The 20,649-nt window shown below is 38.0% G+C and overlaps 1 protein-coding gene and 1 long non-coding RNA gene across 3 annotated transcripts in view; one reads left to right on the top strand and one right to left on the bottom strand.

Annotated features, from left to right (window-relative positions):
• Positions 1 to 20,649, top strand: part of LOC147843513 (uncharacterized) — a 721,012-nt gene that overhangs the window by 450,599 nt on the left and 249,764 nt on the right. The window lies entirely within an intron of this gene.
• Positions 1 to 20,649, bottom strand: part of stx8 (syntaxin 8) — a 106,138-nt gene that overhangs the window by 73,385 nt on the left and 12,104 nt on the right. For both annotated transcript variants that reach the window (XM_087255247.1, NM_200375.1), the window contains 2 exon segments: positions 6,448 to 6,575; positions 3,914 to 4,006 (listed from right to left, as the gene is read on the bottom strand). In XM_087255247.1, the coding sequence (XP_087111373.1) occupies positions 3,914 to 4,006; positions 6,448 to 6,575 (221 nt within the window).

The raw sequence follows: 20,649 nt of genomic DNA, 5'->3' as shown, positions 1-20,649 counted from the left end.
GAAAAAGCTAAATTAGCCGTAGTGTATGTGTGTGAATGCCAGAGTCTGTGGGTGTGAACATTATGGTGAATAATTTCCACTGTGGTGACCCCTGATAAAGGAATAAAGGGAAAATAAATAAATAAATGAATTACTAACTGTACTATAAAGTTTATCCAGGGCTATACTATAAGGTTTGTTCCTTTTAGAAGGTGTGTCTTTTATGGCAATTTACAAGGCGAGATGTGACTTTCAATCCTATCAGGCTAATGCTAACATTTTATAAAATCTCCAATTGCACCTTTAAGCTATGTAAAAGCATCATAATTAAGCTCAGAACACATTTGTAAATGAATATATGCATCCATCTTAGATTAATAGAAGAGTCAAATGTAACCTTTGAAACATTTGGAGTCTGTTTCATGTTTTCACCAAGCTGCGGATTGCTGAAGCAGACAGGAAAAAGTAGTGACACTGGAAGTGGTCCACAGTAATTACACTGCCCCCTGAAAAATCATTGTGGGCAACCTTCACTGTGCCAACAAAAGCAACAGGGAGGAGGTGAACTTGCATCAGGATTCCTTTTTTTAGAAACAAGTTGCACAGACACAGAGCTGATTTCAACCCAAATGTTTATCCATTAGGGTCATGTGGATTTCTTTTTTTTTTTTTTTTTTTTTTGCATTTTAAAAGCTGCTCTTCTTATATACACTAAAGCAAAGCTTGAGACCTTTAATTTTTCCAGCAATTAGACAACATGTTTTTGTCACAACATACAAGGCAGCTAGACAGACTAATTAGCCATATGCATCCATAAATAATACACAGCTTTTGAGATTTATTTAACAGGTTTTAAACTGAAATCTATCTTTTACACTGCCTGTCAAAAATTGCTGTTGTGTTTATAAAAATTGTTGTTTATTAATAAAAATTCCATGATTATATTTTTGGTCAGTTTACTTTGAGGTCATTTTTGTTTTTTTGTTTTTTTTTTAATTAGTACTTTAGGAAAAACCATAGACTGTAAAAAATGTGGACGTAGTATCCGTGACGTTACCCATAGTTTTCTGAAGAACGCAAAAGAAGCTACAAGTAAGCTACTTGTAATACCAAACAAGGGCAAAGAGGCAGAGCGTGAGCAAAGCTACAGATGCCTGCTAGCATTTTGCATAGACACACTTTTTTTTTTTTTTTATTTACCTGCCACTCATTTGTGGTTGGTTGTACACCATATCAACAACTAAAAATTTTCTTATGAAATTTTTTGCAGGAGGAAAAAGCTATTTTCTTCCAAACACGTAAAATATATTCTGTGTTAGTAAATGCAAGATTATTTATAAAATCTAGGCATAACACTGTATGACAACGTTTCAGATGACTGTTCTAGAGCCTACAGCTAATCAATCTGTCAGATTCTGGAGTGCCTTACAGTTCTAAAGAAAAATATAAATGATAAATTATCCAAAAAAATAAATAAATAAATTTATAGAGATTCACTCACCTATGTAGGAAATGGAGGCCATATGAATTATTTGTGAGCACAATTAAGTGCACACAGCATGCTATATCATCTGATACTTGTAAAGAAATAATTACAAAAGGCAAATGACTGTGTAAAGCCACTTAAAACAAATCAAAAATATGATGTATATGCCGAGTTCAGCAGCTAATCAGGTGAAATCAGCTGAGGTGAAGTGACGGCGACCAGCAAGACCTAGCTGTCACTTAAGTGGCCATGCCCTTAATTATGTAGACTTAATATAACTTAATATAAACGAAAAAGACGAGTTATTAAAAAATTCACCGCCTCACAGTTGTCATGAAGGGTAATATTAGCTATATGAAAAAAATCTTGTTATTACAAGGCTGTAAACACCTTTTTTTCCTGCAGTAAAGTTGGCCATTTTAACAGTGGGCTCAATAGAAATCTGCTCTATTATGAAGCCAGGACTAGCGGAATTTTGATAGATTGCAGTTTCAGTTACTTCAGTATTTGTTTCACGAGGGAGAGCAGAAGGTTGCCACTTGAGAGGAAAACATTAAACTGCTCAAAAGTGAGTTAGGAAGTCTTTTCAACAACAACAAAAAATAACAACATATTTTATTTAAGCAAAAAAAGCATATGATCCAATTATTATGACATATAAACAGTGAATTTGAAAATAACAAATGTGGTGGGGTTGTTTTATATACGGTTTCTTTTTTAAATATTTCCCAAATGATGTTTAACAAAGTAAGGAAATTTTTACAGTATGTCTGATGATATTTTTTCTTCTGAAGATTGTCTCATTTGTTTTATTTTGGCTAGAATAAAAGCAGTTTTACATTTTTTAAACCAAATTTTAAAGTCAATATTATTAGCCCCTTTAAGCTACTTTTTTCCGATAGTCTACAGAACAAACTATCGTTATACAATCACTTGCCTAATTACCCTCACCTGCTTAGTTAAGGATTAACGTAGTTGAGACTTTAAATGTCACTTTAAGCTGTATAGAAGTGTCTTGAAAAATATATAGTTAAATATTATTTACTGTCATCATGGCAACGATAAAAGAAATCAGTTATTAGTAATGAGTTATTAAAACTATTATGTTTAAAAATGTGTTTAAAAAAAGGGGGGGGGGGGGTCTGGGTTATCATTCAGGAGGCCTGATAATTCTGACTTCAACTGTACATTTGTGTATTATACATTTGATGTGAAAAAGAAAAAGACTTGTCTTTTTTCTTACTTGATAACACACTGTGTTTGCTTCAAATGTAAAACTACAATTATTATAGAGATTTTGCTCAACTCTTTACTGCCAATATGTCATCCTGTTCTATTCCTGTACTCGTCAGATGATTAGTTTTTGTCTTTTTAATAAACTAAAACTGTTATTGATAAAGTCATTAAATCCTGACAAAATAACCATAGTTTTCACAAAATATTAAATACCAAAAAAATAATAGTATGAGCACTACTTCTTGAGCACTAAAATCAGCACTTTCTCAAGAATTATATGACACTTTAAATATATAGACCAAGAAAACATTTATTTGAAATGTTAATTAAATATCACAATATTACTCTTCTTGCTGTATTTTTGATTAAATATAGACTTGGCCAGCAAAAAAAAATTATTTAAAAACATTTTAAAAACCTTGCCAACTTCAAAAGTTTTACATCTGCTTCTTGACTTTTAAAAGAGGTAAATTGACTTTGAAAGTTATATTTTTTTGACAGAGAGGAACATTTCAACATTGGACTTCATAAGTCAATGTAATAAAAACAATAACTCCAGCCCAGGTTTATTTAGCTTTATAAATTGCTGTAACCCTGACAAGTCAAACTAAAGCAGCGATACTCTTTAGTGATGTCAGCGCGGCTGATTATTTTAAGAAAATATTGTATTTCAGCAAACCGATCTCAGCAGATAAAATATCTCACATCATAAAAAAAACCCTAATTATATATATCTGTATATAAGTCTATCTGTTTTCACCACTCCAGCATTAAAAGGTTGGAAAGGCCGTGTGGGAAAAGTTAAAAGCACCTGTGACCTTCAGATGAGGTCACAGATGACTGACCTGTGCTCAGTCTACTCCATGTACATACTATGTGATTCCTCCATGTTCTCACATTCCAACTCAAATAGATTCACTACAATGATGTGATGTCTCTGTGCAATGTCTTATGTTTATAAAATAAGTTTACATTGCATTGGGAAGAAGTTTAAAAATGTGATAGACCAGGTGAGAGTTTCCATGTACCATTCCACATTTTCCACTGGAAAAAAATGCTCATTTTAAAGCCAATGACATCATATGTAGTTTAGCGAGAGAGCAGCGTGACAAAGTAAAACCAACCTGACCACAAATTAGACGTTATTCATAGAAAAACATGTGAATGTTCAGCCAGACCTGTCATATATAGGCTACTGCACTTTTCACTCACCGTTTTGTTCATCTAGCTCATTGCCGATTTCTTGACCCATCTGTTTTTGTCTACTTAAGACTGACGCCAGAGCATCCAGGCCAGCATCCTGGGCTAAAGAGCAAGACACAAAAGAGGACAGAGGTATATTCAGACAAAATATGTAAACCACACAAAAACAAAAGGGCAAAGAATTATGAATGTATGAATGACAGAGAAGTGACACAACTGATGCACACATATAATAATGACAACATTGTGTATAGTACTACGTGCAAATCCCATTTATAATGCTTATATTTACACTGCAGAAACATAAATCAATTTTAGCAGTTGGTAATATTATTTTTAACAAAAAATTTATTTAATAAATAACATGCTTAACACGTTTTAAAACCCTGTTATTTATAATAATAATAATAATAATAATAATAATAATAATAATAATAATAATAATAATAATAATAATAATAATAATAATAATAATCCCTGAAATTTACATAACACTTTTCTGGACACTCAAAGCGCTTTACACATTTTTGGGGGGAATCTTCTCATCCACCACAAGTGTGCAACATCCACCTGGATGACGCAACGGCGGCCATATTGGGCCAGACCGCACACCACACACCACCTGATTGGTGGAGAGGATGAAGCCAATTATGATATGGGGATAATTAGGAGGCCATGATTTAACATCTCATCTAAAACACGGCGCTCAAAGAGCAGTATAGCAGTGGTCCTCAACCACCGGGCCACGGTCCGATAATCAATTGGTACAGGCCGCACAAAAAATCACTTATTATTTCCGTTGTATTTACTATCTAAGCCTGAACGATCTTTTATTTTGTAAAATGACTGTATTCTCTCGCATACATCTCAGTGACTTGACCTTCCAAATTTAACCCACAAGCAGCAAAATAAGAAACAGACGTCTTTGAAAAGTTTCTTTGCTAAAGGGAAAAGGCCCAGTAAAGGACCCATGAACTGCAAAAAATGGATCCGCAATCCATTTGTCAACAAATCAGGTATCCAGCATGTCTGTACAAGAAGATCAACTGCTGGAGATTGCAAATGGCGGCAGCCTTTTAGGGGCCTTCACATATCATGTCTTTGCTAGAGTTAGCGCAAGTTCGTTATTTCCATTGGAGGTGCGCGGCTTGCACTCACAAGCGTTCCGTGGTGATCAAAAGGTTGGGGACCACTGGAGTATAGTTGCTTAGCTTCAGTGGGCGACCACGTGAGACTTGCAGAGAGCCAGCAGCAGGCTAATAATAATTACCATAATAATAATAATAATTACAGTTCTTTGTTATACCAAAAGCAGAAGAATAAATACATGTTTTACAGAAATGTTCAATAAAGAAAGAAAGCAAATTAAGTCAAAACTGCAAGTGATTCCCTATTGCCTTCCTTACGAAATAATTCTCTGTGCATCTGACCGCTCAATCACAATATATATTAGTAAACAGAACTGAATTTCGAGTGTTTGCTACATGTTGTCAGAGAGACATCTTTCAGTGCACACAAGTCGATTGTCAGCACCCTTCATTTTGAATTACTGTAACCCTTATTTTATCCTTAATTAATGACAACCCCTTTTTAACTGCTGATAGCTTTTTATAAATATACTTTATTTATAAACACAAGCTAACAGCTATCACTGTGCAGCTCTCAAATGGTCACCCACTGAAACTAAGCAGGGTTGAGCCTGGTTAGTATACCTGGATGGGAGACCACGTGGGAAAACTAGAGCAGCTTTTCCACTATTGGGTTGAATGGTTCACTTTACTTAACCTCTCATTCCATGCCGAATGTAAACAATGATATGAACAATGATTAGCTGTATGTATTTTTTATATAACAAAGTAGCGAACTTCCTCTTAGCCAGCTATGCATTCACTGCATTACAGGCATGATTCCCGACTAGAAAAAATATGAAAAAATATTTTAAAAACAGATCATGTGCCTTCAGTGATTTAACTGAAATATTATTAAGCTATGACAATACATTTGTGCAGCACAAAACTAAAATAAAATCTTTATTCAACAGTTTCTTCAGTGTCAGTATAGGGCACACGTTCATGTCTCATGCTTGGTCATGCCTTGGAGAATAAACTTGTGCTTTGTTCCAAACAAAGTTACAGGAATGGGCGGCGTTTACATAACTACACAGTGTTCACCCTGTGCCTTATACTGACATTGAGGGAAAAAAAATGTTGAATAAAACGTAGTTTTATGTACGAATGAAAGTATTGTAGCTTGATAATGTTCCTATTCAACCACTAAAGGCATTTGGTTTGTTTAGAGAATATTCTAGGTATTTTTCTGGACTTTGAATGAGTCAGGAACTTTGCTGTCACAGGAAGATAAAGGAGCTGTCAGATTTCATATAAATATGTTAATATGTGTTCCTAAGATGAATTATTGTCTCAAGGGTTTATAATGACATGAGGGTGATTCATATATTTCTCCTATTTGGGTAAACTAATCCTTTAGGCTACATAATAAACTTGATAGACCGGCAGAGTAAACTCAAACTGTATGCAATGTACCTTCGATAATCTGCTGTTGTTGGTTTTTGATTTCTCCAAAGCTTAGTCCTTTGGTCTCCTCAGATTCATTAATAAGCCACGGATTCACTGCAGATCCAGACCCATTTCCACCTGCCATCAGAGTTGACCTGAAGATAAAGATCAACATATTGTAACATTTCAATTTCATCTTCCATTTTGTTTCTTTTTTCTTTCTTTTTTTTATTTATTTTGTTTAAATTTTCCTAGTTTAAACCTGACATTTTGATGGAATAAGAAGCAGAAGATACATTTATTTATTGTTTATTTATTTATTTTTTTCCATTTCTAACATTTTTTTTTAAAGGAGGGTAATTTTCAAATGTTTCAAACTAATAATGTAAAATAAACTTACACGGTTTTCATATGAACATTAAAGGTGACAGTGGAAAACAATACAAAAAAGCAGTAGCTTATATCTTATAGCTGCAAAAGAAATGATTGGGGTTTATGTTAGAAACAGTTCTAGTTTAAAAATATTATCCTTTTTCTTTAATATAAACATACAATTTCAGACAGCAAATTTTTAATCCTGACTGGCTAGCATGCTTAATGTTTAAGAAAAAATGAGGTCAGTAGGTGGAGGATAAGGAGGAGTCTTATGGCTGTTCAGGCACAGCGTTTACAGCAATCTAGTCACTTTGTGTCCACTTTGTGATATGCTCAACAGAAACATTTCTAAATGAAAAAACTGTCCAAAATCTACTTAATTGTCTATGTAAAACATATTTGGTGATGAAATGTATGTAAAATGTAAATCTGTGTTACAAGTTAAACAAAAATTCTAATAATGAATTATATTTTGAATTTAAATAGTATTTGTCTTGCGTTTACATTAATTTTACATTCGAATAGCCAAAATTACAAGTTTTGGTCTTTTAAATGCGAATAATCGCGATTTATTTTTTTAAAGTGCGATTAATTAGTTAATTTTTTTAATCGATTGGCAGCACTAATATATATATATATATATATATATATATATATATATATATATATATATATATATATATATATATACACACACAGTTGAAGTCAAAATTAATAGCCACCTTCGAATTTTTTCTTCTTTTTAAAATATTTTCCAAATTAAGTTTAACAGAGCAAGGAAATTTTCACAGTATGTCTGATAATATTTATTCTTCTGAAGAAAGTCTTATTTTATTTTGGCTAGAATAAAAGCAGTTTTTAATTTTTTAAACATCATTTTAGGGACAAAATTATTAGCCTCTTTAAGCTATTTTTAATCGATAATCTACAGAACAAACCACTGTTATACAATAACTTGACTAATTACCCTAACCTACCTTGTTAACCTAATTAACCTAGTTAAGCCTTTAAATGTCACTTTAAGCTGTATAGAAGTGTCTTGAAAAATATCTAGTAAAATATTATTGACTGTCATCATGGCAAAGATAAAATAAAACAGTTATTAGAAATGGATTATTAAAACTATTATGTTTAGAAATGTGTCGAAAAAATCTTCTCTCTGTTAAACAGAAATTGGGGAAAAAATAAACAAGCGGTCTAATAATTCAGGGGAGCTAATAATTCTGACTTTTACTGTATATATATATATATATATATATATATATATATATATATATATATATATATATATATATATATATATATAGATATATATATATAGATATATATATATATCTATATATATATTGTAGCGAGCAATTATATGTCACGTCGCCCTGGTCGCTAATTTCACCCAGCTGGACCTTCATCAAGCCAGGATCGCACACAGCTGGAGGACATCAAGCGGAGAGACATATAAGCCCAACCTACGCCAGGAGAAGATGAGCTTCATTCCTTCTATGACTCCCTGTGCTAATGCTTGTCTCTCTGTCTCTCCATAGCGGACTCCAGCTCGTGATGATCCTCCACCCGACTACTCACTGTCCTCCACCTACTTCCCGGAGCACCAGAGCACCTCACCCTAAAGAAGAGCACCTTTTACATCACATTCACTTTGTAAATAAAGCACCCTCCGGGGACTTGTCTGTAAACTCATCCTGTTGTGCCGCTGTTTTCCCTCTGCCTCGCTACAACTGGTGGAGAATGCGCGCTTTTTCAGAGGGAAAAAAATTCAGCACTTACCAGTAAGAAGAAGTAACCACTGAATTTTCTCTGTTTTTCTTCTGTTTACAGACAGGCATCCGCTCTCTCTCTCACTCACGCTCTCTTACTCGGCTGTCATCCCCTCCTGAGTCATGTCGATCGAAGAGGTAGTACGCCATCTAGCGGAAATCTCAAGAAGACAACAAGTGATAACTGAACAACTCACCGCCAGACAAGACCATATGGAACAACAGCTCCGCCAAGCGGCCGGTTCCAGCCAGTTCTCTGAGGTGAGCGCCCATAGATTTATCACAAAACTCAGCGACCTGGATGATATTGATGCTTACCTGCACACCTTTGAGGTAATTGCGGAAAGAGAGAGATGGCCGAAGGAAAGTTGGGCGAGGATGTTAGCGCCATTCCTGACTGGGGAAGCTCAAAGAGCTTATTTCGCATTAGAGACACCGAAAAATGACGACTATAAAGCATTAAAAAAGGAGATACTCGCCAGAATGGGACTCTCCAATATAAGCGCAGCACAACAATTTTCTCAGTGGTCCTATGATGACAAACAGCCGGTTCGGACCCAAGCAGCCAACTTATCAAGATTGGGAAGATTATGGTTGTTAGGAGGAGATCCAACCGCAGTCCAGGTCGCTGAGAAGGTGGTCATTGAAAAGATGATGAGGGCGCTACCCAGACGGCTCCGCACACTTACCAGCATGAGGAACCCCGACTCGCTGGCCGCTTTGGTGGAGGCGGTGGAGCTGGCAGAAGCTCACGTGGCCCGGGAGACTGGGGAGAGAGCGGCTCTGCCACCCCGGAGGGTAAATGCACCATGGCGACCGGTGGAGGGCACAACACGACCAGGCAGCAGACCGGCGGTCCCCAGCCCAGTCGACGAACCGATGCCCACAGAGCCAACAGCACTCTCGGCCCCGGCCTGGACGGCAGGGTGCGTGCTACATCGCAACGTCCCTCCCAAAGCTCCCACCCGAAAAGTATGCTTAGACGGGAAAACGCAGACGGCCACACTGGATACAGGAAGTGCAATAACACTGGTCCACCCAAACACGTTAAAATACCATCAAGAAGGGAAAGGTCGAATCCCGATTACATGCATACACGGTGATACCCGCCACGTACCCGCCCAAAGAGTCACTATAGCGACTAAGTCGGGAAGCTGGCGCATCGAAGTAGGAGTGGTTCCAGATCTTCCTGTACCCCTTCTTCTGGGCAGAGACTGGCCGGGGTTCGATGATCTCCTCACCCACCATCAGGCTCGATCGGCTCGGGCAAAGAAGAACAGCAAGGGACGGGCTCAACGGGACCGCCAAACAGCGCTGATGGCCACCGAGAGCGACAGAGGGGGTGAGTCATCATCGGCTAACCTGTACTATGATCTTTTTCAACAGATTACCGCAGGTGGCGATTTCGGGAGAGCACAGCGTGAAGATGAAACGTTGAAGCACTGCTGGCCACAAGTCCGGATCATAGACGGTAACGAACGGTTTCCCAGCCCTCACCCCCTCCCACATTTTATTGTGCAAAATGGTCTGCTGTACTGTGTCGCAGAGAGGCGGGGGGAAACGAAGACGCTATTGGTCGTCCCGAGGACCAAAAGGGAGACTGTTCTAGAACTGGCACATACTCACCCGATGGCAGGACATCTAGGAGCAGCCAACACGATCAAGAGGATCAGAGATCGTTTCCACTGGCCCGGGTTGGATGGAGAAGTCAAGAGGTATTGTCAGGCATGTGACATATGCCAAAGAACGTCTCCCCAACGACCACCCCCCAGCCCTCTGATACCATTACCCATCATTGAGGTGCCCTTCAACCGCATTGGCATGGACTTGATAGGGCCTTTGCCGAAGTCGGCCCGGGGACATGAACACATCCTTGTCATCCTCGATTACGCCACCAGATATACAGAAGCGATCCCTCTGAGAAAAGCCACGTCATCGGCAATCGCTAAGGAGCTGTTTTTATTATGCAGCCGGGTAGGAATACCAGCAGAGATACTGACCGACCAGGGCACCCCATTCATGTCCCGGTTGATGGCAGACCTCTGCCGCCTCCTTAAGGTAAAGCAAATAAAAACCTCTGTTTATCATCCGCAGACTGATGGCTTGGTGGAACGCTTCAATAAGACGCTGAAGCAGATGCTCCGCAGGGTGGTGGCAGAGGATGGGCGCGACTGGGACCTCATGATCCCGTACGTGCTTTTCGGAATCAGAGAAGTTCCCCAAGGATCTACAGGTTTTACACCTTTTGAATTGCTGTTCGGCCGCGAACCACGAGGGCTATTGGACGTGGCTCGTCAAGCTTGGGAGCAAGAGCCAGCCCCACAACGGTCAGTAATTGAGCACGTACGGGACATGAGAGGACGTATAGAGAAAGTCATGCCCATCGTCAAGCAACATCTGACCGAAGCCCAGCGCGCCCAACAGCGATTATATAACCGGCCCGCCCAACCCCGAGAGTTTCAACCAGGGGACAAGGTAATGATCCTGATACCTACCACCACCTCGAAGTTTTTGGCATCCTGTAAGGGGCCATATACAGTGGTAGAAAGGGTAGGGCCGGTAAACTATCGAGTCCGTCAGCCGGGACGAAGAAGAGAAGAACAACTTTACCACATCAACTTAATGAAAAAATGGGTTGCAGCTCCAGGTCATCTAGTTGCCTTCTCAGAAGAAACTTCTCCCGTTGTCCATATAGGTGAGCAACTCTCACCGAACCAGAAGGCGGAGCTGCAAGCCTTGGTCGGTCAGTTCAGGGATGTGTTCTCAGAAAAACCGGGCCGAACCACCATCATCCAGCACGACATCATCACCCCACCTGGCACCATCGTCCGGCAGAGGCCTTATCGAGTACCAGAAGCTCGCCGGCTGGCTATCAACGAGGAGATCCAAAAGATGAGGAAATTGGGAATCATCGAACCATCTCGTAGCCCGTGGTCCAGCCCCATAGTGATGGTCCCCAAACCCGACGGCACCCTCCGCTTCTGCAATGACTTCAGGAAGCTGAACGAAATTTCCAAATTCGACGGGTACCCCATGCCTCGGGTGGACGAGCTGCTGGATCGGCTGGGTGGAGCCCGATTCATATCCACGATCGACCTCACCAAAGGCTACTGGCAACTACCACTAAGTGAAAGCGCCAAGGAGAAAACCGCCTTCTCCACTCCCGGTGGGCACTGGCAATACCGGGTTCTTCCCTTCGGGCTCCACGGGGCTCCAGCAACATTCCAGCGTATGATGGACATCCTGCTGAGACCCCACCAGCCGTATGCAGCAGCATACCTCGACGACCTAATCGTCCACTCCGAGTCATGGGAAGAACATCTATCCCGGTTGCGGAGGGTGCTCCTTGATCTTCGTAGGGCTGGGCTCACAGCTAATCCCAAGAAATGCCACCTGGGTCTAGCAGAAGCAAAATACCTCGGTTTCCACATCGGTAGAGGTCTCATACAGCCACAACAGAACAAGATCAGAGCACTACAAGAAACTCCACAACCCACCACAAAGACCCAGGTACGTGCATTTCTGGGGTTAGCGGGCTACTATAGATGTTTCATTCCCAATTTCTCATCCATCGCCAGCCCGTTGACAGACCTGACCAGAAAGGGGCAGCCAGAGAAGATACAATGGAACAGGGAAGCAGATGGCGCGTTCCAAGCCCTGAAGACGGCACTAACATCTTCTCCGGTACTGCACGCACCTGACTTCGGCTGCCCCTTCATCCTACAGACAGACGCTTCCGACTCGGGCCTGGGCGCGGTCCTCTCCCAGGTCCACGGCGATGAAGAACACCCCATCATGTACGTGAGTCGGAAGCTTACCCCTGCAGAGACCCGGTACGCCACAGTGGAGAAAGAGGCCCTGGCGATCAAGTGGGCAATCCTGGAGCTCAGGTATTATCTCCTTGGCAGAAGATTCACCCTGGTGACCGACCACGCTCCACTCCAATGGATGTCAACAGCGAAAAATAACAACGCTCGAGTCACCAGATGGTTCCTGTCGCTCCAGGATTATAACTTCACAGTACAACATCGAGCCGGGGCCTCCCACGGAAACGCCGACGGGCTCTCAAGGCTATGGTCAGGATGGGCAGGTCTGTCAAACCATTCTACCCCCCCTCACAATACTCTACCTTTTCTCCGCAGGACACCCAGGACCAGGACGACGCTAAGGGGGGGGGAATGTAGCGAGCAATTATATGTCACGTCGCCCTGGTCGCTAATTTCACCCAGCTGGACCTTCATCAAGCCAGGATCGCACACAGCTGGAGGACATCAAGCGGAGAGACATATAAGCCCAACCTACGCCAGGAGAAGATGAGCTTCATTCCTTCTATGACTCCCTGTGCTAATGCTTGTCTCTCTGTCTCTCCATAGCGGACTCCAGCTCGTGACGATCCTCCACCCGACTACTCACTGTCCTTCACCTACTTCCCGGAGCACCAGAGCACCTCACCCTAAAGAAGAGCACCTTTTACATCACATTCACTTTGTAAATAAAGCACCCTCCGGGGACTTGTCTGTAAACTCATCCTGTTGTGCCGCTGTTTTCCCTCTGCCTCGCTACAATATATATATATATATATATATATATATATATATATATATATATATATATATATATATATATATATATATATATATATCAGCTTTTAATTTATATTTGAACAAAAAGCGGCATTCCCAAACGTATCCATACTCTTCTCAACAATCAATAGAAAAGGTTTATTGGGTATTACAGCAATCAAACCCCTGATATAAGTGCTGACCAGCTTTTTTTGTATCTCCACTGGTATTTTTGCCCATTCATCTTAAGCAATAAATTCCGACTCTTTCAGGTTGGAGAGTCTTCTTGCCATCATCTTGATCTTTATTTCCCTCCACAGATTCTCAGTTGGATTTAAGTCAGGGCTCTGGCTGGGCCACTGCAAAATATTAATCTTTTTGTTTGCTAACCATTTCTTCAGCACTTTTGCTGTGTGTTTTGGGTCGCAGTTTTGCTGAAATTTCCATTGGTGTAGTTGAAAATTTTGATCTATTGCTCCTTTTTCATGGTGCAATTTACAGTGATTAAGTTCCCTGATCAACTGGCTAAAGAAACACCCCCAAAAATCAGGCTCTCACCACCATGTTAACAGTAGGGATGGTGTTCTTAGGCTTCTTCATTTAACACAAAATGAGATACTGCAGATACTATGCACAGCTGCAGGTTCTCTCAGAGCTCCTTTATCTTAGCCATGACTGTCCACAAACAGCAGAGAGCTTCTGTTTCTCACCTGTTGAGTTGATTAAAACAGCTGTTTTCAATCAATTGGGGTAATTAGGATGTTTTAGCTAATAGCTTGGACTATTAGGAATGGTTTAGAACTTTGGATTTTCCCATAGACTGACAGTTTGTAAAGGTTGTGAATTATTTTGGACATGCCATTTTTTATTCAAAGGTAAATAAAAGCAGAGATTATTTTTTTCCACAATATTGCCTCTTGTACTTGGTCTAATAATCTTTTGGGAGAGGTCATTTCCAATCTAAAACCATGCAGGTTGAAAAACTAAGTCAGAATTGTGGAGAGAATGTGGAGAGAATGGAGAGAGAAAAAAAAATTCAACACGTTTCTAACCATATAGTTTTAATAACTCATTTCTGATAACAGATTTATTTAATCTTTGCCATGATGACAGTAAAAAATATTTTACTAGATATTTTTCAAGATGCTTCTATGCAGCTTAAAGTGACATTTAAAGGCTTAACTAGGTTGATTAGGTTAACTAGGCAGGTTAGGGTAATTAGGCGAGTTATTGTATAATGATGGTTTGTTTTGTAGACTATCGAAAAAATATATATAGCTTAAGGAGCTTATAATTTTGACCTTTAAATGGGTTTTAAAAATCTATTTTTGGTTTTTATTCTAGCCAAAATAAAACAAATAAGACTTTTTTCAGAAGAAAAAATATTGTCAGACATACTGTGAAAATGTCCTTGCTTTGTTAAACATAATTTGGGAAATATTTAAAAAAGAAAATAAAAATCAAAAGGGGGCTAATAATGACTTCAACTGCATGTATGTATTGTATGTATTGTATGTATGTATGTATGTATGTATGTATGTATGTGTGGAGTGAATAACCAGGGCACTCACAACTCTGAATACCAAAGCTGAGGTGAGTCCCCAAAGCAAGGCACTGATCCCCCAACTGCCCACTGCTTTGAGTGTGTGTTCATTAGGTGTGTTCAATGCTGTGTATGTGTGTGCACATGGATGGGTTAAATAATATAATGCCATAAAGTTTTCTTGTTTGTTTGCTTTTTAGAAAACAAATGCACTAAATCCTTTGAAGAAGAGTAGTTTTTTCTTAAGAACTTACTGCTTCTAGTTTTGATACAACAAAAAAATGTATGTAGGTACGTATGCATTTACGTATATAGCAGTCATCGCTGTAATACACAAAGTCAACTTTCTCATTGCATACAAACACAGTAACTAGATTACATACACAGTGTAATATTAGAGTTATTCCACATGCACTGTCAATCAACAGCTATGTGCACACATCAAGTGGACACACATCATCTACTTTACAAATATAAATAAACTTTGAGGCATGTCCGTGAGTTGTTCAAGAGCCACGGGCTCTTTCTACCAAACGCACATCTGTAGCACTCATGTGCCTTCAGAATAAATAACTTTTCTATTTTTTACTTCTAAAATAGCAAATAACATCCCCTACTTTGGACCTTGTAAGATCAGAGAACCTCTGTTTATTTGTTCATATGGGTTCCACTTTGTTGAGCCCGGAGAGTGAGTTTTCATGCCTGACGTTACAAGGACACAAAGCATATGAACAGCCTCTGGCTTTTATACAAGCTTTCAAAGTGCCGTGCCAAACGAGAAGTGGCCTGTTATCCTGTGGAGACACTGCGTTGTGCATTTGCACTTTTCTTTGATTAATGTATGAAACCTGTTCCCCCTGAGGCTCCTGGACAGCTCACAGAGAGAGAAGTCAAGTTTAAAGACTCTCCTGGAAAAGCTATCAGCGCTCAACTTCGTACAGTGAGTTATGAGCCGGTCACTCTCATGAAAGGGTGTCCTGCTTCCTGTGGGTTTACAGACTACATCCAAAGTAGTATCAACTTGTATCAATATCTAAAGATGAATATGTCTGCAGCAAATTCTTACATGTTTCTAAACACTGTTGCAGTTCGATGGAACAACTGGTGGATGGAACAACTGTCCTGATATCAACAAGAAAATTGATTTTTTTTTTTTTTTATGTTTTAATTCAATTTAATTCAAATCAAACAAAATACTAACAGCAGGGTTCCCACTCTAAGCTAAATGTAAAATTCCCTGACTTCCACTGAATAAAAAGCTACTTTCATTTATAATTATCACCTACAATGGACATGGTCGTTAGGACCCCACTGTCTTCGCTGCAGAATATTAACCATCGCAGAGTCCACGAGAGAACTTCCTCCATCCTGAAAGACCCTACGCACCCACAACACAGAATATTTACACTCCTACCCTCAGAGCGGAGGTATAGGAGTGTGAGATGCAGGACTGCCAGACTCAAGAACTCTTTTTGCCCATCAGATATCAGACTTTTAAAACGATAACCAGTGGACCAGAGGAATAATTTCTTTTATCTTTGCCAAAATGACAGTAAATAATATTTTACTAGATCATTTTCAAGACACTTCTATACAGCTTAAAGTGACATTTAAAGGCTTAACTAGGTAAATTAAGTTAACTAAGCAGGATATGGTAATCAGGCAACTTACTGTAAAATGATGGTTTGTTTTGTAGACTATCGAAAAAAAATAGCTCAAAGGGCTAATAATTTTGACACTAAAATGGTGTTTAAAAAATTTAAATACTTTTATTCTAGCCAAAATAAAACAAATAAGACTTTCTCCAAAAGAAAAAATATTATCAGACATGCTGTGAAAATGTTCTTGCTCTGTTAAACATCATTTGGGAAATATTTAAAAAGAAAAAAAAAGGAAAAATCACAGGGGGGCTAATAATTCTGACTTCAACTGTACATTTTTATAATTATTCTTCCGTCACTTCTGTGTATGTATGTGTATATGTGTGTGCTGTGTATGATGTGTATGTTATGTGTATGACTTCACTGTGGACAGCAAAGTAAAAATTTAACCGCTTCAGACCCTGCGTCTATTACAATGGACATCACATGACATCCCATTTTTCTAAAATTTGGAACATAATTCAGGTCTGAAGGGGTTTATTGTACAGGGAAATGTATTTCCTTACTGTGACAATAACCAAATTGAATTGATTTAAATAATAATACAATAATAAAAATAGTCAAACGTGTCAAGCAGTCCCTCCAGAATTTAATGTTTCTGTGATTGCTAAAAATCCATTTGAACAAGGCTGCATTTGTAGTATCGTTTGCTATAATTTTAGTTCACTACAAATTTGATTCTTCTAATGCTAATGTTGGAGAGATTTTAAGAGTTTTGTTAATGTTGATCATTTAGTGTCTTTCATGTAGCAAATACATTGTAGAAAGCTTTATATGGTTCCCTTTATTTAATGTATATAGTCCATTGGTTCTTAAGGTAATATATATATATATATATATATATATATATATATATATATATATATATATATATATATATATATATATACACACACATATACATACACACAGTATATTTGACAAAACAAAAAAAAATATTGCTGCAAATTTTAAGAAAAGTCACAGCAAAATCAGTCATTTTAGGCAGCAGTAATTAGAAATGTTTCCCAAAAATCTAGAGTCCTAGTCCTAGTTTCTTAGAGTCCTGAACATGCATAGACCAGTATTTTAAAAGGTACAGTCCAGTGACTGCATTTGACTATTTGACAAGTGAAGGATATATCGGTGAAAATTACCTTAACTCTAACAAAGTAAAGAAATAATGCAACAGAAATAATGTTATAAAATGTATAATAATTTCTGATGTAAATGATCAAATGTGCATGCTAAATATTTGTAATGCAAATAATGTACAGTTCAACCAACATTACTTATAAATAAATGGATTAAACAAAAAACTTTTCAGAGCAGTTTTAGGTTCACTTTAAATATATTAGTTGGTTCAAATAAAAACATAAATTAAAGCGTGATCAAAAATGTATGCACACAGTGAATGAAAAAATGTAAGACATCTCAACTAGTGTTGCAGTTGAAATTAGGTAAACCTGACAAAAGATTTTAAAAGCAGGTTTCAATTGCAGCATAGTTATCAACAACATGTAAGTGTAGGAAAATACTCCTCGATAGTTACAACAAAAGCTGTTGATTGTCATTTTTGCAAGAGTTTAAGAAAAACACATGTGCGTATGTTATTACTTATTCATCCTCAGCACGTTTTTACGCAGCGGATGCCCTTCCAGCCGCAACCCATCTCTAGGAAACATCCACACACACACTCATACACTATGGACAATTTAGCCTACTCAATTCACCTGTATCACATGTCTTTGGACTGTGCGGGAAACCGGAGGAAACCCACAGGAACGCGGGGAGAACATGCAAACACGGCACAGAAACACCAACTGAGCTGAGGCTCGAACCAGCGACCCAGCGACCTTCTTGCTGTGAGGCGACAGCACTACCTACTGCGCCACTACGTCATTACTAATTATATTAGTAAAAAAGGCATAATAGACATTAAATATTAAGTGAACAGAACTTCGATTTACTACTTCATTTAATTGGTTACCTGATATTTAAAAGTATAGAACATTGAGTTAAATTGTGTAACTATATATAGCCTAGCTAAGGTCTTCTTGTTCATTTTATATACTAGGGATACACAATATACAGTGCTCAGCATAATTGATTACACCCCGTTTTGAAAATGAATATTTTTATCCATGTGGGTGTACTAGTTTTTGGACTGTTATCGTAAGTTATTTTGTTAGATAAGATCCAAATTTGGCTTCAGTATTGATTAAATTATATGCACAAATATAATATTGTAAAGCTTAAGCTTCCTATTAAATATATGAATTTAAAACATAGATTAGTGAGGGAGTGTACTTATATATGCTGAGCACTGTATAGTCTCAGCATCAATATTGCTGTGTGCGATTGTCACATCACAGGATCTGCAAAGTCAAGTATGGATTATAATAACCAGCCACCAAAATTCAGAACATGTGATTTGTGGGGTCATAGCAAAGTTTAACCTTAAACATTTTGATTTGGTTGAAATTTTAAGACCTGTGACTTAGTATATTATAAAGTTTAAAGCTTTAGTAAATATTAATTGTATTTAAATGAAGACTAAATGCTATAAATATATTGTTATTTTACATATCATAATTAATTAATTTCTATACCTCAATACTGTTAGATTCTGCACAGAAATCCATGAAACACAGTGCATTTAGTTTGTATCTGTGTTTAGTTGTATTCATCTATGCTTGTAATTTGTTTACTGTTTACTTGTTTTCTGCTGATATTTCCCTACTAAATAATCCCAATAAATTTAAAACATATAATTTTTTTCAATATAGGCAGCACAGTGGTGCATTGGGTAGCACAATCGCCAAATAGCAAGAAGGTCGCTGGTTCAAGCCCCGACTGGGGCAGTTGGCATTTCTGTGTGGAGTCAAATTGTTCTTAGTGTATATGTGTGAATGAGAGTGTGTGGATGTTTCCCAGTTATGGGTTGCAGCTGGAAGGGCATTCACTGCCAAAAACATATGCTGGAAAAATAATTTTCACAGTGCGGCAACCCCAGATTAATAAAGGGACTAAGCTGAAAAGAAAATTAATGAATGATTGAATTTCCATATAGAGTTATAAGTCATCTAGTGAAGTTATAATCACAATGCATCGCAATATCGCTGACAAACTAAATTTCGCAATGCTAATGTGTCCAATATCGTGCAGCCCTATTACATACAGCAAGCTTTTTACCTTAAAAAGAGTGATGCAAAAATGGTACATAATATATTTAAGTAAATCCAACAAATGTTCTAATCATCAAATCACATAAAATATAATCACTTACAATTTGTGCAATTTGGCCACAAAAAAAAAAATTAAATGGAAAATGAATGTGTATACAAACCTGTAAAAAAATAAGTAATTTTACTTCATATTTATGTCATATCTTATGTAAGATGTCATTTTCTAAAAATGTTACCATTTGAAACCACATGAATATAAACTTGGCACACAGGGCCCTATCATACACCTGGCGCAGTGTGGCGCAAGGCGTGGCGCAGTAGTCTTTTGGTAGTTTCAGCTTGGCGCAAGAGTCGTTTTGAGGCGTTGCGCTATGCTGTTTAAATAGCAAATGCATTAGCGCTCATTTTTGCGCCCATAGAGGTTCTGGTCTAAAAAGGAAGGCGTCTGGCGCGTTGCTATTTTGAGAATCTATAATAGATTTTTCATTAGACCAAAACTAACCTGGTCTAAACTCCGGCGCAGAGTTGCGCATCGCTTACACACTGCTAAATACGCACAAGAGAGCAATAGGCAAATATCTTTACATATGAAAAAATGTAAATATTAAGGATATATATAAGATATAATAAGAATAGAAATAGAATATAAATATAAAGGATTAAAATATTACAAAACATATTATTTTCTAGCCTACATCAATATGAAAAATCACTGCTTTTATGTCTTCTTCATCTCGGGAGGCTTTTTCAGTTCATTCATAACAATTTGCTTTTGTATAATGTTATTATTATTAGCAGTATTATTTATTATATCCATATTTATATTTGTTTTATTAAAAACAAGCTTAGATTTGCCCACCTGTCAGGTTTTTATAAGGGGCACATCATGTGTTTTAGCATATAACTCAGGTTTTTGAGCACATTTTGCTATTATTATTCATTTATTTGTTTGCTGGAAATTAGAACTGAATTTAGAAATAGTTTTGAAACGAAAATTTGCGCTTAACAAACAAAAGTATTTATTTATAGACTAATTGATGTCTGTGCGTAAAGGTTTCCCTATCCAAGAGCGAAGGTGAAAGTAGTTCCATTATCTCTCATTCTCACGCAGTAGATGCTCTGTTTAACAGTTTTCTGTTAAAAAAACTG

This window comes from Danio rerio, chromosome 6 (genome assembly GCF_052040795.2).
Source record: "Danio rerio strain M-AB ecotype USA chromosome 6, GRCz13ab, whole genome shotgun sequence".
Taxonomy (NCBI): Eukaryota; Metazoa; Chordata; class Actinopteri; order Cypriniformes; family Danionidae; genus Danio; species Danio rerio.
This window is presented reverse-complemented; position numbering and strand designations above follow the sequence as displayed.